The 20102-nt window shown below is 53.9% G+C and overlaps 8 protein-coding genes across 8 annotated transcripts; 4 read left to right on the top strand and 4 right to left on the bottom strand.

Annotated features, from left to right (window-relative positions):
- Positions 1 to 225: 225 nt before the first annotated feature.
- Positions 226 to 3651, bottom strand: ATEG_05495 (ATP-dependent RNA helicase MTR4; the record flags this gene model as incomplete). Its single annotated transcript, XM_001214673.1, has 4 exons — positions 226 to 406; positions 489 to 1054; positions 1107 to 1702; positions 1752 to 3651. The coding sequence occupies 4 exons, from the start codon at positions 3649 to 3651 to the stop codon at positions 226 to 228; spliced, it is 3243 nt and encodes a 1080-aa protein (XP_001214673.1).
- Positions 3652 to 4026: 375 nt separating this feature from the next.
- ATEG_05496 (cytochrome c oxidase VIIc family protein) lies at positions 4027 to 4394 on the top strand (the record flags this gene model as incomplete). The annotated part of the gene is made up of 3 exons (XM_001214674.1): positions 4027 to 4204; positions 4272 to 4304; positions 4369 to 4394. The coding sequence occupies 3 exons, from the start codon at positions 4027 to 4029 to the stop codon at positions 4392 to 4394; spliced, it is 237 nt and encodes a 78-aa protein (XP_001214674.1).
- A 488-nt stretch (positions 4395 to 4882) lies between these two features.
- Positions 4883 to 9051, top strand: ATEG_05497 (Elongator subunit IKI3; the record flags this gene model as incomplete). The annotated part of the gene is made up of 10 exons (XM_001214675.1): positions 4883 to 6020; positions 6071 to 6163; positions 6209 to 6768; positions 6820 to 6973; positions 7024 to 7366; positions 7416 to 7663; positions 7714 to 7847; positions 7900 to 8179; positions 8229 to 8966; positions 9044 to 9051. 10 exons carry the CDS (start codon positions 4883 to 4885, stop codon positions 9049 to 9051), a joined length of 3696 nt encoding a protein of 1231 aa, XP_001214675.1.
- A 513-nt stretch (positions 9052 to 9564) lies between these two features.
- On the bottom strand, positions 9565 to 10850 carry mvd1 (diphosphomevalonate decarboxylase MVD1; the record flags this gene model as incomplete). The annotated part of the gene is made up of 2 exons (XM_001214676.1): positions 9565 to 10708; positions 10789 to 10850. The coding sequence occupies 2 exons, from the start codon at positions 10848 to 10850 to the stop codon at positions 9565 to 9567; spliced, it is 1206 nt and encodes a 401-aa protein (XP_001214676.1).
- A 288-nt stretch (positions 10851 to 11138) lies between these two features.
- On the top strand, positions 11139 to 11850 carry ATEG_05499 (cytochrome c1 heme lyase CYT2; the record flags this gene model as incomplete). The annotated part of the gene is made up of 2 exons (XM_001214677.1): positions 11139 to 11778; positions 11822 to 11850. The coding sequence occupies 2 exons, from the start codon at positions 11139 to 11141 to the stop codon at positions 11848 to 11850; spliced, it is 669 nt and encodes a 222-aa protein (XP_001214677.1).
- A 474-nt stretch (positions 11851 to 12324) lies between these two features.
- ATEG_05500 (SNAP receptor PEP12) lies at positions 12325 to 13199 on the bottom strand (the record flags this gene model as incomplete). The annotated part of the gene is made up of 2 exons (XM_001214678.1): positions 12325 to 12846; positions 12903 to 13199. The coding sequence occupies 2 exons, from the start codon at positions 13197 to 13199 to the stop codon at positions 12325 to 12327; spliced, it is 819 nt and encodes a 272-aa protein (XP_001214678.1).
- A 396-nt stretch (positions 13200 to 13595) lies between these two features.
- On the top strand, positions 13596 to 15675 carry ATEG_05501 (nucleoporin NDC1; the record flags this gene model as incomplete). The annotated part of the gene is made up of 4 exons (XM_001214679.1): positions 13596 to 13728; positions 13799 to 14066; positions 14117 to 15167; positions 15211 to 15675. 4 exons carry the CDS (start codon positions 13596 to 13598, stop codon positions 15673 to 15675), a joined length of 1917 nt encoding a protein of 638 aa, XP_001214679.1.
- A 900-nt stretch (positions 15676 to 16575) lies between these two features.
- On the bottom strand, positions 16576 to 18896 carry znfA (putative C2H2 finger domain protein; the record flags this gene model as incomplete). The annotated part of the gene is made up of 3 exons (XM_001214680.1): positions 16576 to 17098; positions 17148 to 18263; positions 18418 to 18896. The coding sequence occupies 3 exons, from the start codon at positions 18894 to 18896 to the stop codon at positions 16576 to 16578; spliced, it is 2118 nt and encodes a 705-aa protein (XP_001214680.1).
- Positions 18897 to 20102: the final 1206 nt, after the last annotated feature.

Below are 20102 nucleotides of genomic sequence, written 5' to 3' on the forward strand. Positions count from 1 at the left end.
GATGCTACGTCTGATGCTTTCTATATTTTAGATCATGTAGTCGAGATGTAACTTATGAAGGAATATTTATAGTGAATGTATATTTGACAATGAATGAAAGATGATAGATTGTCTACAACGAATCCCGATTTTTCAACCCGGACGCCAGGAAAATGCTGTATGTAACCACACCACGCAGCTCTCCTCGACAAATGAAAGAGAAAAGAAACAGAGAGAACAAAGACCTTACAGATACAGGGACTGCGCGGCCACAATATCCCGGCGAACCTTGGTCAAGGCCGTCTCAAACTTACTCTCCAGCTCCTCACTGCCCATGACCTTGGCGGCCTGAGCCATCTGTCGCAGACATTCTTCCAATCGGCGGAACACTCGAATCAAACTACCTTCGTAGACATCCGTCATTTTACTACCAGTCGGAATTAGCACGGTCGCTGAGTAGATGGGGACTTCCCACAAGGTGGCAAGGAGGAGATGGATATGCAGCTTACCAAATCTCGGCGAAAGATTTGCCGTTCGCCCATTCGTAAATCACCTCCATCAGTTCCCAGTGGAAGCTCTGGACATATTCCTCCTCGTTCACCGCGAGTTTGGATTCCTGCGCGACCTTGGCAACAATCCGAGCCTGGGCTTGGATCTCCTTGAGGGGTTTGGCCAACTCGTCCCGCGTCAGAGCAGGGGTCTCCTTCGTCTTCTCCTCAAACACGAAGACGCTGATCACCGAAGCGACTTGCTCCGGGGTAAGCTTGTTAAAAAAACCGTTGAAAAGCAGCTCACTGAGCATCAGCTCATCGCCTGTGCTGATCTCGCATGCCACACGCGCCTTCATCTGTACTACCTCGGCCTCGTTGATAAATCCAAATCGACGAAGGACTCTCTTGCGGCACTTAAGCTCGTCCAACTGCATGATCGACATAGCATCGGAAATTTTCTTCTTTGTCGCTTTAATCTGCGATCCAAGCTCCACCTTCTCCGAGTACTGGTCGTAAAGCTCGGGAAGCCGGGGAGAATTATGCAGCGGGTTCGAGAGAAGGCGAGATTCGAGGACTTCGACTTTCTATAATCCAATTAGCGGATCCGATTCCGGACGTTGAAAATCACAAACTTACCCTGAGAAGCTTCTTGAAGCTATCGTCCTTGATCCCCATGTTTTCAATAGGGTCAAGAACAGCAATTCCATCCGGGAATCGTTTTTGTACCTCATCCAAGGCCTTCTTCACTCCATTCCGTGCATCCAGAGAGCTCACATCCTTGGGAAGGAAAATCCGGATGTGGGAGAGGCATTCAATGCAGTTCAACGTAACAGGAACCACCTCCATGCGAGTGTTCTCTCCCTCTTTCGGAGGTGTAACGCCAGGAGGCAGATCCTCAAATGTCTTCGTACCAACAGAGGGACCATCGGCAATCTTAAGTAGAACGTCGAGGATGTATTTTTGATGCGCCTCAAACTCTTCTGTTTGGTTCTTCGCGGGCTTGCGTTTCTTGTAGTTGACGACGACACCCCAGCCGAATTCGATACCCTTGTGCTTGATGCGAAGCAGCCGACCGGGCACGAGGAACTGAAGGGAGTAATCCGGGTGGCTGATCACCACTTGCATATCCTCATTGGCTTGCCGGAGTTGCTTCCGCAAGTCGTAGTATTCGCGAATAGTTCCCTCGTCGGAAATGGTCAGATTGGAGCGCTTCTCCTCGAGTTCATGAAGTTCTAATCTTGTGTTAGCCTGAATGCCTTGTATGAGTCAATGTCAACTTACCTTTCTCGAGTCCCGCAACGCTTGCAGTGTTTTGGAATTGGTAGAAACATCTCTCCAGCATGAACTCGGGAGAGATGCCTTCCACACGCATGAGGTTCAGGATCATGTTGTAACCAAGATGGAAGGCAGAGTTCAGCCGATCTTGTTCACCGCGGACAATTTCTTTGGCTACAGCGGGATCCATCTCTTCACCCACCATCATGATGACAATACCCCGGTCATCAAGACCTCTTCGACCAGCACGACCAGACATCTGAACAAACTCAGAGGGGGTGACCCAGCGTTGGCTGAAGCCGTCGAATTTGCGAACACTAGTGAACACCACGGTCTTCGCAGGCATGTTAAGACCGATGGAGAACGTTTCCGTAGCAAACAGGACCTTGATAAGACCCTCCTGGAAAAGAATCTCGATGGTTTCCTTCAAGATCGGAAGGAGACCGGAGTGGTGAACACCGATGCCTCGCCGGAGCAGGGGTAGGATATTCTGAATCTGGGACAGATTCCGGTCTTCCTCAGACAGCATCTCGATGGCGCTGTTAAAGACCTTGGACACCATCTCTTTCTCCGAATCGTCATTGAAAGCCAGCGTGCTCATCTTCAGGGCACATGACTCGCACTCGCGCTTGCTGAAACTAAAAACGATGACGGGGTTCAGGTTTTTGATCATCACCATCTTCACAATTTTGTAGATATCGTTACCGCTTTCATTTCCACCCTTGTTGATTTTCTTATCTTTGCCCTTGCCTTTCCTCTTGGCTAACGCATCGGCCGGGTCATCGCCCTTCTTGTCGGCAATGCTGCTCATGGCCTTCTGGAAATTCTCTTCACGGAAATTTCCTTTCTCATCCACAATCAGATGGATTCCCTCGGCACCGGCAGGGAAGAAGTAGTGTTGCAGGGGTGTTGGCCGGAAGTCGGTATATACAACGTGACATGGCTGGTTGTGCATTTTGGTAATCCACTCGGCGAATTGCATCGCGTTAGGGATAGTGGCGGACAAGAAGACGTATCGGACTTTATCTGGGAGAAGAATGATGGTCTCCTCCCAAACGACACCTCGAGTAGCGTCGCGCATATAATGAATTTCGTCGAAAACTACCCACGCGACTTCACGCATGATCTCGGAACCACGGTACAACATCGACCGCAGAATCTCGGTAGTCATGACCAGACAAGTAGCCGTAGGGTTGATCGTAACATCACCGGTCATCAAACCCACATCACCGAACTCTGCAGCGAACTCTCGGTACTTCTGGTTACTCAGAGCCTTGATAGGACTGGTGTAGATGACTCTCTGGTTGTTCTTCAAACTCTGAGCGATAGCATACTCGGCAACCACAGTTTTACCGGCACTGGTATGGGCTGAAACGAGGACGCTCTCCTCGCGTTGAATGGACGATACCGCGACTTGCTGGAAAGGATCGAGGGTGAAGGGCCATACTCGCGCAGGGTCTTTGGGAGGCTGGTGTTGGGAGATGGGCACGTATGGATAGTTGGGCGGAAGAGACACTTGATGGCGGACCTGATGCTGTAGAACGACTGATCCGGAATCCTTTGTAGCTTGCAGACCTGCAGATCCAGCGACTTCACGTTCTTGCGCAGTCTCAAACTCATCTGCCACCACCGGCGCGGCTTCTTGTTCCAGTCGTGGTCGTTTGGCGTCGGGTTGGTCGCTGTTTCCCGCAGCTGGCGCTTCGCTATCCTCCCCATTCGCAGCTCCAGCATCAGGCATTTCGATAGCCGGGGTTTCCTCTTCCGGTTTGGCGACATCACCGTTTCCCTTCACGTCTCCGTTAATCTGGCGCTTCTTGCTCTTGTCTTTCTTAGATCGCTTCGGCACATTGTCGGCGGGCGTGACCGCCTGAGGCTGGTCCTCAAAAACATCGAAAAGCTCATCCATGGTCGGATGAAGTCGCCAGTCCGTCGCAAACAGGGCGACCGACACGGAACCAGAAGACTGGGGAAGAAATGCGATTCTTGTCGAACGACTTGGGGATGATCGCACCGAGAAATTTCACAATCCCGATGGGGAAGGCGCCGTGTGATTGGCCGACGGGCACTGCCGCCGGAGAAACTTGCTGTTCGGAGGTCAATGTATTTCACGTGACTCTTCCTTCCGGGGAGCCGCCGAACACTGCTCGTTCCACTTCCTGCTCTTCCCGCCTGTCAGTCCATTGCCTCGATCATTCCCCTGCTCTCGGCTACTTCACTCAAGGTAGGTGACTCGACGTTATACCGGACGCTTTGCGAATTGCATCTTTAACCCACCGGCCAGATGAACGCTGCGACCGCTCTCCGGGCCCGCATGGCCACCTCCTTCGTTGCCCGCCGTGGCTTTTCCACCACCCGCGCCCAGCTCGGCAGCCCCTACCACTACGCTGAGGGTCCTCGCTCCAACATCCCCTTCAACCCTCTGACCAAGTACTTCTTCTGGAGATACTGGGCTTTCATGGGTTCGTGCGCACCAATTGATTCGTCGTCGAAGATATACAGCGGAAGTCGCTAACTGTGGACCTCTAGTTACCGGTTTCGGTGCTCCCTTCGCCATTGCTGGTATGTGTTTCACCCAGCTTTATAGGCTGGTCAGGTTCAATGGACTAACCATGTGCTTTTCTAGTCTGGCAAACCTACAAGACCCGCTAAATGCTGTTCTGCGCTGTATTTCTCCGCGCCATGGAGAGCTGGGGCATGGGGACGTGGTTGAAATTGTATCCTACGTTGGAAGTATTCGGATATTGTGTACAAAGCTAGAGAATTCATCACCTTTGATCTTTTAAAGTAATTGTATATTTCGCAGCTAATTCAACTTGATCAATTGTCGCGGTGGTGGGATAACTCATGGACTGTCGTTGTGGATGGTCTGATGCACCTTAGAATATGAATGAAGTCATTGGTCGATTATTTTTTGACTGTTCGAAAATTAAAATCTTCGGGTCCGCATTTGATATCGAGTTCCGCTGGGAACACCAACCTCCGCAAAACACTACTAGCTGCATACCGTCTCTTTACTACTCCTTCGCCGGAGAGTATACCGGTTCCTTTAATTATTCCTTCACTTGCGACTCCCATCTCCATCTGCCGTGGACTTTTGTTGATACATGGCGGCGGGGTAACCGTGACTACTCTCCAAAATGCGCAACCTGAAAAACGTGCGCCACGCCGAGGTGCAGCTTCAGAATGAGCTCCCTCTCACTGCAACGGCGTGGGATACAGCTTCGGACGCTGTCATTTGCACCTTTGGTCCGACCGAGACAAATCCTGTCATAGAGCTGAGACGAAAGCGTCAAGACACTTACTTTTCGGACCCGGTAGCTGCAGATGTATTTGAATGCATCGCATCGTGGGATGCGCCGTGTCCGTTGCCAGGCCTCGCCTGTGATCGGGTGCTTTCACTTCATTATTTTGCCGACAACCTGAGTGCGTGTCTGGTACTCGAAGGAGGCGACATTATCATTGTTCGCGAGGAACCTCTGCCCGGCGAGGACAAGATCGAAATCCTGGGTTCGGTTGATGTCGGTATCACAGCTGCCGCGTGGTCTCCTGATGAAGAGCTCCTCGCTCTGACCACCAGAGCAAACACGTTCTTGTACATGACTCGCGAGTTTGAAAATGTGGCAGAGATTACCCTCACCCCCCAAGATCTTCAGGCGTCTCAGCATGTCTCCGTTGGCTGGGGCAAGCGCGAGACCCAGTTCCAAGGAAAGAGAGCCAAAGCTCTGCGTGACCCTACAGTCCCTGAGAAGGTCGACGAGGGTAAGCTGAGTAGCAATGACGACGGAAAGACCACTATCAGCTGGCGGGGTGATGGTGCGTACGTTGCGGTGAACAGCATTGAACAAGGCTCTCGCCGTGTCATCCGGGTGTATTCACGAGAAGGTACACTTGACAGTGTCAGCGAGCCAGTTGACGGGCTAGAATCCGCACTCAGCTGGAGACCGTACGGAAATCTCATTGCGGGTATCCAGAGATTAGAGGGACGGGTTGACGTTGTGTTCTTTGAAAGGAATGGCTTGCGCCATGGAGAATTCACGCTTCGTCTTACCGAAGAAGAGCGATCCTCATGGGCCTCGAATATTCATCTGAGTTGGAATATTGATTCCACTGTGCTCGCTGTTCACTTCAAGGATAGAGTGCAGTTTTGGACTATGGGCAACTACCACTATTATCTCAAGCAGGAAGTGCCTGTGATGGTCGATCCTGAGTATCCGAACCTGTTCGCTTTCAAATGGCATCAAGAGAAAGCCCTGCGTTTTGTCGCTGGAGCATCTGGTACGCGATAACAACATGTCCTTGTCCCTCTACTACTGACACACGCGCAGGCTCTATATTAGACATGGACTTTGTCTTTGATGTCGCCCACGGTTCAACTGTACCGCCTAACGATGTTGGGGCAGTTGCTGTTATTGACGGAAGTAAGTATTAGTTCTTGCTGTCTGAAAACAATGCTAACTTGCAAGAAATCCTGAAATTGACGCCCCTGAGACTGTCGGGTGTTCCTCCTCCCATGGCTCACAATGAAGTGGCCCTGGATTCCAACATCGTCGACGTCGCGTTTAGCAAATCCGGTACCCGAATTGCTGTTCTCATGAAGGATCGGTTCTCTGTGTTCATGTGGTCCTTCAAGACCCGTCCTATTGCACCGCCCATTCTTGAATCTAGCTATCCGTTGTCAGGCGCGCCAGAGAGTCGACCACGACAGATTGCCTTCCGTAACGAGACCGAAGTATACATTTTGAAGAGTAGTGGTCCGAACGCTACCGCAGTCGAGCGGACGACACTGGAGACCAGAGAGACCAACACTATTTATCACGCAGCTGACTCGGAGCAATTGGTGTCGATATTCGCAAGTCTAACACATGAAGCGTTGTGGCTTTCTCATACTGGCCAGCCAGGTCAATCAATTGCGTACTCCACCGTCAAGGCCGACTCATCCGGCGAGCTAGTCGTTGCGCCATACACAGAAGGACCTGCTGTTGACACGCAGTGGGCCGAAGCTGCTGTTCTATCCGAAGACGAGGTAACCACTACGTAACTTCGTTCGCATGAAAGATATGCTAACAACAACAAGCATATTCTCATTTCTTTGACAAGGACTGGAGCTCTATATGCGAATACACGTCTGCTCGCCAAGAACTGCACCTCGTTCCTCGTCACGAAAACCCATGTGGTATTTACTACCTCCCAGCACCTACTGAAATTCGTCCACTTGACAAGAGCTGAAGGTCAGTACAAATCCTCGCGTGCTTTGCATCTGACATTGACCCTTCCGTAGTGATGGATGTGCCGCCCGATACCCCAGAGACGGACGAGCGTTGCAGAAGCATTGAACGTGGCGGACGCTTGGTGACCGTGATGCCGACGATATTCGCGGTGACTTTGCAAATGCCCCGTGGAAATATCGAGACCATCTATCCCCGAGCTCTTGTGCTGGCTGGTATCCGCTCCTTTATTGACCGGAAGGACTACCGGTCTGCGTACCTGACCTGTCGCAGCCAAATGGTGGACATGAACATCATCCACGATTATGCGCCTGAACAATTCATGGAAAGTGTTCATCTATTTGTTGATCAAGTGAAGAGGGTCGATTTCATTGACGAGTTTCTATCACGGTTGAGGTATGGTCCAGAATCTTTGCCCAAAAATTCACCATCTAACACCGTATAGCGAGGATGATGTCTCTCAGACACTCTACAAGGACACACTGAAGACCGCCGCATCCGATGACACGCAGCCAAATGGAAACGTTCCCGTCAAAGCACTGGGTAAGAGTAAGGTCAACCGGATCTGCGATGCTTTTCTCGCTCTATTGGAAAAGCGAATGGACACAAATCTGCATAACCTGATTACTGCCCATGTTTGCAAATCCCCACCAGATCTGGAGTCAGGACTTCGGTTGGTTGCGCGCTTGCGAGGTACGGAATATCCTGCCCAAAAACTGTATCACCATGCTGACTCTATATAGAGGAGAGCCCTGAGCAAGCGGAGGATGCGATCGAGCATATGTGCTTCTTGACAGACGCCAATCGTCTGTATGACAACGCACTGGGTCTCTACGATTTGGAACTCACCTTGCTGGTTGCTCAGCAAGCCCAGCGGGTAAGACTATCTCCCAATCAACGCATACCCACGTCCCTGACTTTGTATCTAGGATCCTCGCGAATATCTCCCGTTCCTGCGTAAGCTCCAAAAGCTCCCCGACACTCGACGCCAATTCGAGATTGATAACTACCTGGGACGCTGGGCCAAGGCTCTGCGCCATCTTCACAAGCTCAATGCCCACGACGAACTGCGGGCGTATGCCATCAAACACGTTCTGTACAAGGACGCCATCGACGTCTACAAGTACCAGCCTGAGCAACTGCACGACATCACCCACATCTACGCCGACTATCTCTACGACCAGTCCATGTATAAAGACGCAGGCATCGGTACGTACCTCCCTCTACCCAGCAGCCAGCAACTACTGACAAACCCCAGCATATGAATCCCTCTCCCTCTACACCGACGCCTACAAATGCTATCACCTCGCCCATCTCTGGCGCGAGTCCATGTACTGCGCGATGATGGTCCCACTCTCCGCAGAAGAGCTGCGCTCGCACGCAACAACCCTAGCCACAACGCTCACCGACGAGTCGCGCGACTACGTCTCCGCCGCTCAGATCCACGCCGAGCACCTCCACGACATCCCCGGCGCCGCTCGCCTCTACTGTCGGGGCTCGCGCTTCGCCGACGCCACCCGGCTGCTCGCCACGCACGGCCACCAAGCCCTCATCCCGGAGATCGTGGACGCCGGCCTCGCCGACTCGATGGGCTCGATGACGGACCTCCTCGCCGACTTCCGTGGCCAGCTCAACGCCCAGGTGCCGCGCATCCGCGAGCTGCGCGTGCGGCGCGCCGCCGACCCGCTCGCCTACTTCGGCGGCGACCCCACCACCGGCGAGCTGGGCGTGGATATCCCGGATAACGTCTCGCTGGCGCCGACGGACGCGTCCACACTTGCAGGGCGCACGATGTACACCCGCTACACGGGGAAGACGACGGCGTCGCGGCAGACGTCGAAGACGCGTCGACGCGAGGAGCGCAAGCGTGCGCGCGGCAAGAAGGGTACCGTGTATGAGGAGGAGTATCTCGTCAACAGTGTGCGTCGACTCATCGAGCGAGTGAACTCGACCGTTCCCGAGGCTGAGGGTCTTGTGGATGCGCTCCTGCGCCGTGGTATGCGGGAGCGGGCCGCGGCCATCGAGAAGGCGATGCAGGAGGTCCTGAAGCTTTGCGCTGAGAGTCGGGAGGAGGTCTTTGATGTGGCTGTTCAGCAGACGACGTCGGGAGGGGAGTTGCAGGCTGCGGAAGATGCAGGCGAAATGATTAAGCCTACGGGGTCACAGAAGGTGTTCTACGACAGCATTACTTCTACGGAGGTAGGAGGGACGGGTCTGAAGGAAGTACCGCCGGTGAAGGAGCTGAAGTCGTCGGCGTTGCTTAGCTAAAAGCCTGGATTTAAGTTGTAACCCCAATTTTCCTATCAATAGACATAGAAAAATCATGTCCGGAAGGTCTTTGAACGATGCAGTCTTTGCGTAGTAGTGCCAGGAACTTGCCATTCTATTTCGTCAGATAAGGTAGTCAAATTAATCAAACCATATGTATCGTGAGATTTCCGTGAAACACATTCGCTGCCGCTTTTCAGCAATAAACTCAGAACGCAGGTAGCTTGAACCTGAACAAGAATGTAATGGTTGGGTATCTGCCAAGCAACTATGCACTGTAACAATGCTTGCATCTTAAGTAGTTTGTTTAGACCATGCCATCGGGCTCACTGAGAGATAATTTCACCCTTCTCATTAACAAGGTGGTCGTTGACGCTGATCGGGCCCTCCCCGACACCAGTCAGAATCACGCGGCTCACACCATCCTTGAGTACAGCCAGCGCGCGGGAATCCACGTTATCGAGAGGAACTCCGGGAGCGGTGGTGTTCTTCAGAGGCTCATAGAAGGGACCATCCCAGCCCTCTGTGTTGGGACCCAGGATAGCCTTAACCGTACCCGCCACGAGGTCGTTGTCCTTCTCGAGATAGTAGATGACAGCATTTGGGCCAGCATCGAAAGTGTATGCGGCGACGGTGCGGCCAGCGGCACGGTTGATATCATGCACGAGGCGAACCGCAGCGCGGGACACGTCGTTCATGTAGAAGATCGGGGGCCAGGAGTCCAGGCAGGTGGCATGGAAGCCATTAGAGTCCCGCATGGTGATCTCCGCGAAGGCGGGGAAGTCACGGTTCTGGATTGCGGTCTCAATGGCAGCCATGCGCTCGGGGACCACGGATGTTGCGCGGGTCGCGAACAGGTTGGAGGTAGCGACGGTGGTCTGCATGCCTTCGGTACTGGGGACGTCCTTCTTTTCGGCGCTGACGACCAGGATGATCGCACGCATCTCTGGCCAGTGGGATGCGGGAGCGACCTCCTCGGCCAGACTATCACTTCCGTCATCGAGGCTTCCCGCGCGCCAGGCCACATATCCGCCCATCAACGACCGACAAGCCGAGCCAGATCCCTGACGAGCGATACGGCTGAGATCCCGCGGCGAATCGGGGAGCTGGTAGAGGTCTGCGACGGCACGAACGAGGGCGGCAAAACCGGCGGCGGAGCTGGCGAGGCCAGCGGCCGTGGGGAAGTTGTTCTCGGAGACGATGCGGAGAGGAAGAGTGGACAGCTTGGGCAAGGAGGGGTTCGCATCTTCAAGGGCTTTGCGGAGAGCGCGCAGGTTCGAAAGGCAGGCGAGGGTGCGCTTCGAGGACTGGATCTCCTGGGGTTTGCCGTTCAGGATTAACTCATCCTGGGAGGGGTACTGAGCCGCGCACGAGGCGGTGGTGAGGGTGCGCAGAGAGCGTTGGGATAGGGTCACGGAGAGAGATGAGTTAGTAGGCAAATTCAGAGAAGGATCTCTTTTTCCCCAGTACCTACAGAATCGCGATCAGCATCGAATGTTATCGATTGGGCGTTGTCATGAGCAGGAATGGCGGGGCACAGGTGGGCTTACTTGATGACCGCAATGTTGACGGGGGCGGTGGTGGTAGCGCGAAAGACCGTAGTATCAGCCATTGTGAATCAAGGAAATCAGGTTCGCACCAATGGAGAGGAGGGAAACGGGCGAGGGAGAGGAGTTGTAAATGGGAGAGGATGGGATGAGATAGGGGGCAATGCGAGAAGACATGATGGGGATTTCCCTGTTGGGTAAAGCAAACACTCGGAGGCGGTGAAGAATAAAAACTACTGCCCATTCTCACCGCCCTCATACTCTTTTGTCACAGTCAAATCAGATCCACCCCATTTCAACCCGGCAGTGAGACTCTTTAACACCCTCGCATTCCTCCCACCCTCGCGGTCGTCATGGGTGCCGGTGCAAGCACGCCCTCGCCTTCGCCAGCCGAGTCCGACCCGGCGGCGAAATGTCCCGTCGACCACAAAACCCGTGAGATATGGCTGCAACAACACAAGGCTTCCGGTGGTGCCGCGCCTCCTCACCCGGTGCCTGGGGCAGAATCGGACGACAAACCGAAAGCGAAATCGCAGCGTCCATTGTCGACTGATCGCGAAATTAGCAGTATTCCTCGAGCCATAGATCCGACACCCCAGGGAGCCCCGGCCGTCCCTCCATCGCCGTACTCGTCCTCAGCCGCATCTCATGGCACCCCGTCGAATGCGGAGGCGGAAACCGGCCATGACCAGAAGACCGGAAACTGGATTTATCCCTCGGAACGTCAATTCTTTGAAGCGCTGATGCGCAAAGGAAACACTCCGGCTTCCACCACCTCCCCCTCTGAACTGGCGACGTCCGTAGCGTCGATCATTCCTATTCACAACGCCGTCAACGAGCGTGCCTGGCAGCAAATCCTCGACTGGGAAAGCCAGGCCCCCCGGTCAGACCCTGGAAGCAAGAAGTGCGGGGGCCCCAAGCTGTATTCGTTCCGCGGGCTGGGTGTTGACCCCCAGTTCCTGAGCCCCCGTGCTCGCCTTAATAATCTGATGGGTTACCAATTGCCCTTTGATCGACATGACTGGGTTGTGGAAAGATGCGGCGGGGAGAGAATTGAATACGTGATCGATTTCTACCAAGGGAAATCCGATGGAGGTAGCAGCAATGCTGGATTGGCTGCCAACGCTGGACCGGGCAAACTCAGCTTCTATCTGGATGTACGCCCGAAAATGAACACCTGGGAAGGTTGCCGGATGAGGTTCAGCCGCTTTGCAGGACTGTGAAGCACTTCCAACTGTGCATATAGAGGGCGAAATTGGCGTTTTAATACCGGCTTGGGCGACGTGATTCATGTATAACTCTTGTATACCACAGTGTATGATACTCAACTCAAATATCAATGGACATAAAAATCAAGAAGACATAAGCGGATGTTGAAAAAGCAGTTCCCTCGCTCCATATGCGCCTGATGGTCATAAAATCCATAAAAATAATGATAAGACAGATCAAACAAGCGTACAGTTAACCATACATCGGTGGATATCATGAAGAAAGAGCAAAGCCACCAGTTGCAAAGAGGCGTCATCAAATCGCTCAGACTTAGCCTAGTGTAGCAGCCAAAACGATAATTACCAAAATGACAGCAAGGATAACGAGCAAACAGCACGCCTTGTTACGCGCATTCTTCTGGTGTCTGCTGGCACTACGGAGCTCGACATTGGCACCGCGAGTGCTGTCGGTGACTCGTTCAACATTCTCGCTGATGATGTCCAGCTGACCACCTTGTTCGTGGACGATATGTGCCACATCCCGGAATAGCTCATTGAGTTCTCCAACACTCTGCTCAATGTTGCGAATTTCCGTTTCGCGCTCGATGATCAAAGCCTCCTGGAAATCGACTTCGTCTTGATTCGCAAGACGGGGCTGTTGTTCCGTAAGTTGTTGCTCCTGCTGGTGGGCTTCGGCCTCCTCCGGAGCATGATGGCCTTCTTCGACGGCGGTGCGAGCAGCAACTGCGGAGGCTCGTTGTTTCTCCAGGGCCCGGCGCTGCACCGTCTGGAACTCGTCTAGTGTGGCCTTGAATTCCGTCGACAACTTCTGTTGTGTCCATTTTTGGGAAGGCTGTGTATTTGTGTTAGCATGTGCATATGAAGAAGCAGCGATAGCCTAGGGCTTACATTGACGTCTTCCCAAGTTTGGACCTTCTTGATACCCTCTCCCACATCCTTGAAGCCGGATCGAGTCTGTTCCAGAAGATTATGAACGCGCTCGCGCACCCGTTCTGTGTCGCGCTTTGTGCCTAGGAGTGCGATCTGATCCGACAAGCGGGTGATGTTTGAAGTCAAGTTGAATAGTTGGTTGGATAGAGACTCCGTAAGGCGGTGGAATTCGGGATCATCTCGATACTGCGGGTCATCGGAACGACGTAACGTTGTAGGTTGGGCTTCTAGGGAGTTAAGCCGATCGAATGACATGGTGGATGATAGGGAGAGGTGCCGACGGGAGATGAGGAGGTGAGGAGAAGGAGAGCGGATGATGATAGATGCTACCTTATCAGGTGGTTGGTTGCCTGGGCTGATGCCTGCAATTGCAGGCTGCGATGAGCTCATGTGGCAGTGATTAACCACGTGATCGATGAACTGTGGCTGGTGTGTTTTGATGCTTTTGTCCAAAAAAAGCTTCGTCAATCGCCGCATGCCGCCGCCAACGTCTCCGTCGCCGCGCCATTCGAGCTCTTCTCCCCGTCAACTTGGTCTTCGGCGCTTTGAAAACGAACAGGGAGCTCTAAAATCTCGCGTACTTGATCATGCTGTGATTTGTTGGATACCCCTCGAGCTAGAGATCGTCAACTGTCCTTGTTAGCTTGCATCATGGCTCCCGCCCGGCCGCGCCCATACCGGCGCATTCTGACATCTGCGCTACATCGGCGGTTCGTCCATGCTTCGGCACTTGCGCTGCTCGTCTGTTACATTGTGTCATTCTTGATCGGCCAAAAAGCGTCCTGTAAGTCATTGTTGGGCGAAAGGCGGCAGCCATTCGTGCTCAATGCAGCTAACCAGGTCTTTTCTGCCAGTACTATGGGCATGGTTTCCAATTGGCGCATGTGGAATCCGCACAATTCTACTGTTCCTGTCCAGTCTCGTTGTCTTCGTCTTGCGTGTTGGTCAGATGCACATTGGCTCGCGAACGACTAGCTCTCCCATCAGCACCTTCAAATACCTTGTCCCGCTCAACATCTTGCAGACATTTGGATGGTATCTGTTTTCTGCATGGTGGTTCAGTGAGATTTACAAATGGTCCGTGCCGACAGACGTCCATATGGAATGGGTAAAGCGAGCTCGGTATGTGTGATGTGTTCCGCTGTTTGTATGATAGACTAACAAGATCCTAGGCCACACGAACGAGCAAGCCTAAACGAACGCCCCATCTACCTTTATACTTGTCATTTTCTCCTGGCAGTTGTGCAATCGGTTGCGCACCTCTACTACGACTATGACCAGGTTCCCATCCCGGTTGCGAAGCGGGCTGCAGGCGCTACGGACAAGAGAACCCATCCCCTGGACTCGGTGTCGAAGCGGATCCAGGCCGCTCTCCCTCGGCTAATCCTGGATGGGTTTGCCCGGAGTACCATAGTCGCCGGAACCTTCCCTGTGGTGTACACCGTTCTCTTCCGACGTCCCGCCTGGAGCTTTACCATGTACTGGGCGAGACTGTTCTGGGATTTCCCCCGGTCTGCCGCAGACCCGCCAGGATTCCTCCCAGGGATCGGTCTAGGACTGGTGCCTCGCACTATCTTCTCCGGAGGACTACTGGTCCTGTGCTGGCAAACAGCCAACCTTTTCTTTTCCGTGTTCATCAGCAAGGAACCTCTCAAGCGAGGACAACCCTTGACATCAGAAGCCAAGGACCCCAACGGAAGTCTGCTGACCGGACTGAAAGCAAAGAAAGAGACCGTCAAAGCCTTTGCGTTCTGGGAGCTGTGCTTCATCAGCCAGCAGTTCCCTGACCGGCGCAAGGCGATCTTCAACGACATCGACCGCGAAGGTGGTGCCGCCTGGACGCAGATCCTCGAGGCAGCAACAGAAGTGATCAAAGGCATGACCACCCGGATCGACGAAAAACAAAACCCTCCTGCAAGCGCCGCCAAATCCCCCGAAACCGAAAAACCCCAGCCTGTCCTCCACACCCTGCCACGGCTCACCGACCCTCCCAAAGAAGGCAACTTCTTTGCCCCTTCCCCCAAGGCCTCGTCGCGCCAGGAGCGCATCGGAGAGGCGTTCAGCACCACCGCCCGGTCCTACGGCCAGTCCGCCGACTGGACGCCGACCGCCCGCGCCCGCGCCAGGGACGTCTTCGACCGCGCGTCGTCGGCGATGCTCAGCCCCGAGCGCAAACAGAAGCTCCTCGCGTCCCTCGCAGGAGCTCAAGCTGCTCGCAGCCCCGTCCACCAGCAAACCAGAGAACCTGCACCCTCTCCTCGCGCAGGCCTTGCGCTCCCCCATCGGCCGCCTCTTCCGCCAGACGTACGCGCGCCGCCTGTCCGGCATCGTCCTCGGCGCGCCGCACGCAAGCCTGTGCTCGATCGTCGACGCTATTGAGTCGCTCACCCAGCTCCTCGTGGCTAGTCTCCAGGAAGACCAGTACGGCAAGGTGCAGGCCGACGTCCCCGGCGTCGTGCGCCTCTTCACCGAAACGGTCATGACGCTCGAGGCCTTCGTCCACGGCGGTCTGGACGCCCACTGGACGGACGTGACGTTCCCGCCGTCCAGCGACCCCCAGGCGCAGGCCGCGGCGCGCCGCGTTCCGGACGTCGAGCTCGTCCTGGACACACTCAAGACCTCGCTGGCGGACCTCCTCGCCGCGTTCAGCCTCTATCTCAAAGATATTGGGCTCGTGGGCAAAGACCTCCGGCTCGCTAGGGAGGCCGCTGGACTCGTGGATGAAAATTGATCCCTTTGGCAGTAGTGTCGATATGAGGATGTGATGAGCCGTAGAAGGAACAAAATTCATGACCAAAGACAAGACGATAGGAGTTTCGATATCTAGGCTTTCGTCTCTTGGCTAGCTATGCATGGATCAGGCGTTTAGTTGATTGATTTGACCGATGTAATGGGTGGTGACGGTATTTATTTTCATACCTAGGGCTTATTGTACGGTAGTCTGGACGCCGCAATCTGTATATCTTTCGTTGATTCTTTCAAATCTCATATACAGTGTCTATGTACACGAACCATGCGCCCGGGGTGACTCAAGCAAGCCGTCACAAGCCGACCACCCAGCGCGAAATGATCAGAGCGTCAAGAGAAGCGAGAAGCAACAGAAAACTAAAAATGGGGCTAGTGACAAAGAAGTCCGCGCTCGCACGCAACACACAACCCAAACCGACGATTCCTCCCGCCAGAAATGTCCCAGACTCCGAATTTTCCCTCCCCAAAGGCTCAACAACAAAACAAATGAATAGAAGAAAGTATGAACAAGCAAGGCAAAGGTCATGTTCGCATCACGGTGGCTGTCCGATTGTCATCATTTGCTCCTGCCAGTGTATGCAACATCGCAGACAGACATCCAAATGCGTGGTACAGAGAGCATCATGAAAGCAGGCCAAGTGTAGAGAGTACAAAGAGGTTAGCAGCGTCGCAGATACTACCGCGGTAAATGGCTGGGTCGAGTTCACCCAAAAGAGGGAGATGGGAAGCAAATGAGTATAGTTTATGATGTCGCAAAAAAACATATGCAAATGAGATCAAATCCCTGACCGAGTGGCCAGGTCAAAGCCAAGGGCGGAGCATGAGCTGCCGTTTTGCAACAGCAGCGTCGAGCCTATCAAACCCCAACGGAGCACAGTGATTGTCAACAACCGCCGAGCACCTCGTTGATCTTGTTTGACGCGAGGGATCCGCCCGTCGACGGGGCCGTAGAGCCCGTCGTACTGCTGGCATTCTTCGGTTCCGGCGGCGTCTCTTCCTTCATGCAGGCGTTCTCCAAGATGTTCGTCCATTTCCCGCTTGTACCAGCATGACTGTGTTTCAGGTGTTGCCGGAAATGGTCCGCACGGTAGAACTTCTTGGCGTTGTTGCACTCTCCGAATTTATGCACCGATGTAAGATGCTCGAATCTGCGGTCCCAGTCCGGTTGAGGGAAGTTTGAAAATTCCTCGCCACAGTAGCCGCAGGTGTCGTGGGAAGGACCGGAAGTCGTCTGGCTAGACGGTGCAGACGAGGGGTGGAATGCGGCCTGATATGACGGCAAGGCGGCACAGGACCAGGAGTGACGACGCAGGTGGAGAGAGTTCTGGTGGCGCTCGGCCTCGTTCTTGTTTTTGAACCGGTTGTTGCAGAACAGACACGAATATTGCTTTTCCATCTCATGGGCCCTAGAAGGTACGATTAGACACGTCAGACCGTAATAGGGAGGCTACTTACCGAAGCTCCTCTGGGCTTTCAAACTTCTTGGGCTTTTTGGGACAGCAGTCGCAGATGTACAGACCACTCATTTTAGACCCAGGTGGTTTGGGTGCGCTCGCAGGGCCCTGCAGGGACAGCTTGCGCGCCGCATTCGTACTGGGTGCGTCTAGAGACGTTGGTCCCGGGAGACTGTGTCTGGGGGCCGGAGGCGCAAGGCCACCGGGAGAGGTTGCGTTCAGAAGAGACTTGTCGTGGAGAGTGTCGAGATCGGAATTGGGAGAAAGTCGCCCCGGTGAACGGTCATATGTTGATGCGCTGGTTATACTGCTTCCCCCCCCGGATAGAACTGCCGATGAATACGATCCGGATGTCCGTAAGCTCAGAGACGATGCAGCAGAGAGGCTCCCGTGACTTGGCGCATATCCAGTGTTGACCGAGAGGGTATTTGTGAACGGGTGACCGCTGGTTCTTCGTTGAGATAAATCGCCATTACTCGTTGTGACGTGAAGCACGTGTCTGTCGTCGGTTATGGCTTCCCGTGGCGGAGAAGAAGCTCTTCGTTTCATCCCAGATTTTGCTGCATCCAAGTAGGGGGGTGTTGCTTCGCGGAGATTGATTAACCGCGACGGTAATGACTCGTCGGTGGAATAGTCGCCCTCGATATCGGAGAACACGCCCTGATCGTAGCTTCCTCGATTTGAGCGACTAGGGAGGCTGAGTGTTTCGTCATAGTGTGGTGTCGTTCCGCCCGCGCGGCGGCGGGATAGATCACGCAGGTACGCTGAGTGGTCGTAGTCTACTGCGGACGACGGGGCGCTGCTTTCAACACTCGGACTCCGACACCCGATGTAGTCTTTCCAGCCAAGTTTAGTACCGGGGGAGATCCCCCCAGACTGAGAGCTGGTGGACCACCGCACATCGAGAGTGGATCCCTCCGAGCCACCCGGGGAGGGTAAGCTTCCAAAGGGCCTCTGCGGAATGGGCAAGGTGGACAATGTAGTTCGAGGTTCACTCCCGACGCTGATCGACTGCCGCGGAGAAAGCGGTTTGCCTATCTTGGACAAGAGGTGCTGATCGTATGCGTCTGACGAATCTTTCACACTCCGTCGAGAGAAGTCTCTTTCGCCTTTGAGACTGTAATCATGTGGTCAGTACAGAAACTTGGAAACATGCACACTTTGGCACACTTGAGGGGGGAATTATGAAGATAGGACCAGAACTACAAGCACAGACTGCCGTTCGCAAAAAATGGAAAGACCGGACTCGAAGCTTCGTCGTAGGTACTTACATAGGGCTCGTTGGGGTGATTGAGATGGCATTCCGAAAGCCTTCGTCCACCGGGGGTGGGGGCTCGATTTTGATGTGAGCTTCGGGGCTTCTGGATACGGGCAATCCGCTTTGTCGGCCATCGAGTTCGTCCAAGGCCATGCGATCAGATCGGGGGATGGACTCTGGGCGACGGTGACCTCCGAAGAGGCTTGAACCGGGATTGATTGGCGCGAGCTTGGTAGCTGAGGATCCTTTGGGATTGGCGTGGAGCCATCCAGCGTCGTAACCGTAATCGAGGTCCGTAATGCGAGATGGGGGAGGGAGTGGCGGTGGCGCAAATGTTGTTATCGATGAGGTCGATATGGGCAAGGGCCCTGGGGGCGAGAAGGTATGTCCAGTCATGGTATATGAAGGTCTCTCGTTGGAATGGCGATGATCATAACCGCTGTTGTACTCATGCACGTTGATGGAGGGTGGCGAGAATCGCGGAAAGTCCATGGTACAGTAGAATCGACCAATGCTCACGGATCAACACCAGAGAAGAATAGATGCGTCGAGAAGATCAGGACCAATATCATGTAATCATGAATGAGCCTAAGGAGAGGCGGCCGCCGAGAAGTTAAAGATGGATGGTGATCTGCTGGGACGCCTGAACAGAAGAACCCGCTTCTGATTCTTGGCGAATTGGTCGTAAGATAATCAATGAGCCAGAGAGAAAGGACCGAAATAGTTGTCCGGTAGAGAGATGATCTCAGAATCTAGGAGGCCGTCAGAATGATGGTCTCGCGATAGTGGCAGTAAATGGATAATGGATAGGGCTGAATGTGACCGACCTCACCCAGAACAGCCTTTTCGTTCCAGCACCGTAATTTAAAAACGCAAGAAACACTAGAACAGGGAAGGATTGAACGGGCGATTCGCTACCTCAACGGCTTTCTGTAACCGTCACGCACAGCCTTGCGAAACAGTTTGTGTGCCATCAATTCGCCGGAGAGCGGCAAGTTATTGAGGGGAACTGGCGCAGGGACCACACCGCATGCTGGAATGTCTTTCTTGGGGTGTTATGAGAGGCCTGGGTTCAGATAGTGGCGGGATGGAATAGACTGATACGAATCATGCAATGGAGGACAAGCCAGATATGCAATCCAGGGTCTCCGAACCGTGGAGCAGAGGGAGCGTCAGACACGACCGGGCGTTCCTCTGGGGCACCTTTCAGATGAGATGGCGTAAATCCGGATAATTCGGACGAAAAAAAAAAGAAAAGAAAAAGGACAAACAAGCGACCAGACCAGACAGGGGAAAAGAACGGACTGATGAGAAGGGGAGGCAGAGGAAGAGAAAAAGGTGGTAGTGGTGTGGTGTTGGAGGAGAAAGAAGAGGAAAGGATGGAAAGGCACGTGTGATGTATGTCTCTTTTTCAGCGACACCACCTGGCCTGGGAAAGAGGAGAAAGGAGGGCCTCAGGCCGACGGGGTGGGAGAGGTACAAGGCAAGAAAGGAGGAGGCGAGGGAGGCGAAGATGAAGGCCGCAGAGCTCTATGTATGTAGGTAGGCCGAATGGGCGGGAGGCGAGGAAAATCCGACGGTGATGCCACCACCACCGCCGTCCATGGACTTTTAAGGTATTGGTTTGGTCCCTAAAGTAAGAGAGAGACAGACGGAGACAGGTACAGCAGGTCGGCTCCCTACAAGGCTGTAATTTTA

The sequence above is a fragment of the Aspergillus terreus genome, genomic scaffold (assembly GCF_000149615.1).
Source record: "Aspergillus terreus NIH2624 scaffold_7 genomic scaffold, whole genome shotgun sequence".
Classification (NCBI taxonomy): Eukaryota; Fungi; Ascomycota; class Eurotiomycetes; order Eurotiales; family Aspergillaceae; genus Aspergillus; species Aspergillus terreus.